The 1,558-nt window shown below is 32.5% G+C and overlaps 1 protein-coding gene across 1 annotated transcript in view; it reads left to right on the top strand.

Annotated features, from left to right (window-relative positions):
- Nucleotides 1-1,540, top strand: part of LOTGIDRAFT_239707 (hypothetical protein) — a gene marked incomplete at both ends in the record, with an annotated part of 12,408 nt that extends 10,868 nt beyond the window's left edge. The window contains 2 exons of the mRNA XM_009067749.1: nucleotides 623-627; nucleotides 1,501-1,540. Coding sequence (XP_009065997.1) covers nucleotides 623-627; nucleotides 1,501-1,540 — 45 coding nt within the window. The remainder of the gene's footprint in view (nucleotides 1-622; nucleotides 628-1,500) is intronic.
- Between the last annotated feature and the right edge of the window lie 18 nt (nucleotides 1,541-1,558).

The following is a 1,558-nucleotide window of genomic DNA, read 5'->3' as shown; positions in this document are numbered from 1 at the left end:
ATGGTCAATATGAGTAATATTCATCAGGGAACTTACCTGGTGTCATAAAGTTACAACAGAATCCCAGGAAAATTGGAAAATTCATAAAACTTAGTAATTATTGAAAAACGCTTAATCATAATATTAAGCGTTTTTCAATAGTTAATTGCTTTTTTAATTGTTTTTTGGATTTATCGGATTATATAAGGATCCTGTTATGTTATTTATGACACCAGGTATATCTACTGATGAATATATGGTCTTATTGTCCAAGTTTAAATTCTTCAATTTTAGACGTAGTATTCGTTTAAAGCACATGGGGAACTAGATATAAATTTTAAATTGTGAAAAAGGTCTTATAGAATTGAGACTTGTCACAGCTGAGAAAGCACATTTTTCGATGTCTATAACCAATGAGAACAGGGAGTGGTTGTTTTGTGTCATTAGCACGTTAATTATTGATGATTAATTTTGTACAGTTCAGTACAACAACAACTGTGATACGTTATTTTAGAGGAGATAAGTTGATGACGGGGTCTGATAGCATCGGATATCTCTGATAAAATATTCAAGAAAATACTTGATACTGAGTTTTTAAAACTGATATTGTCTTTATTACCTAAATCATTCATTTACATTGAAGGTCAGGTAATGTACTCAGATCGTATGGGGTTGGATATTGTTCGTAGTTCGTTATTCAAACTTAATCTGGTCCGTAGCTCATATCCAAGTCCAACTATCCCTGTTTTGATGGATTTGAAAGATATTATTCTCTTGTTAAATATCAGTTTGTGTGTGGGGGTTGTTCGCCTGAATATAAAAGTATATAATATTCAGTTGTGATGAATTATAGTATGTTTTGATGGATTGTCTGTTATTACAAATCACAGTCAATTTTATCTACAAAAAAAAGTTAACATTATCTTTTAGTATCGTAAATTGAAGAGGTTTTTGTAGTTTAACGTGATTCCCAAGAGTTAGCTTGGTTGCATTTCTGTCTAATTCCACCTTATGAACTAGATTTTAAATATAATAGCTAGTTTGACGATGCATGCATCTGTAAAGAGATGGCAAATAGTGACAAAGGGACGTTGAGGGCTAGGTTTAATCTTGCTTATGTCAGAATACTCTCTCAGATCATCTTTCAACAACTGCCAGTAACTGTTGACATCCAGAAGAATCTGAGCGAACCGACGACTGAAATATGAGAATTTCACTGTGAATCACCTACCCGTCACTTAAATTGAAAAAGGGTTCATTTATCAGGTATTGCTCAAGAAGCAGATGATTGACTCCTTTCATTTGGTTGTTGTATTGTATACTGTCTGACAGCTATGTGAGAGGTTGCCACAGGAGGCGATTCAGATGACGACTTAAATCAGGTGTTGATGATAACAACAGAATTTTATAGTATCACATGATATAGAAACATCAACATGGAAAGATAACGTTTTATTATACCTGTTTGAACGACAACAATATACAACAATTCATTTCAAACAATTTAATGTCCTTTTCTAGGTGTAATACAAGAACCAATGGTAGTGATACTACGTCTTAGAATGAAAATAAAATTTAT

The sequence above is a fragment of the Lottia gigantea genome (genome assembly GCF_000327385.1).
Source record: "Lottia gigantea unplaced genomic scaffold LOTGIsca_851, whole genome shotgun sequence".
Lineage (NCBI taxonomy): Eukaryota > Metazoa > Mollusca > Gastropoda > Lottiidae > Lottia > Lottia gigantea.
This window is presented reverse-complemented; position numbering and strand designations above follow the sequence as displayed.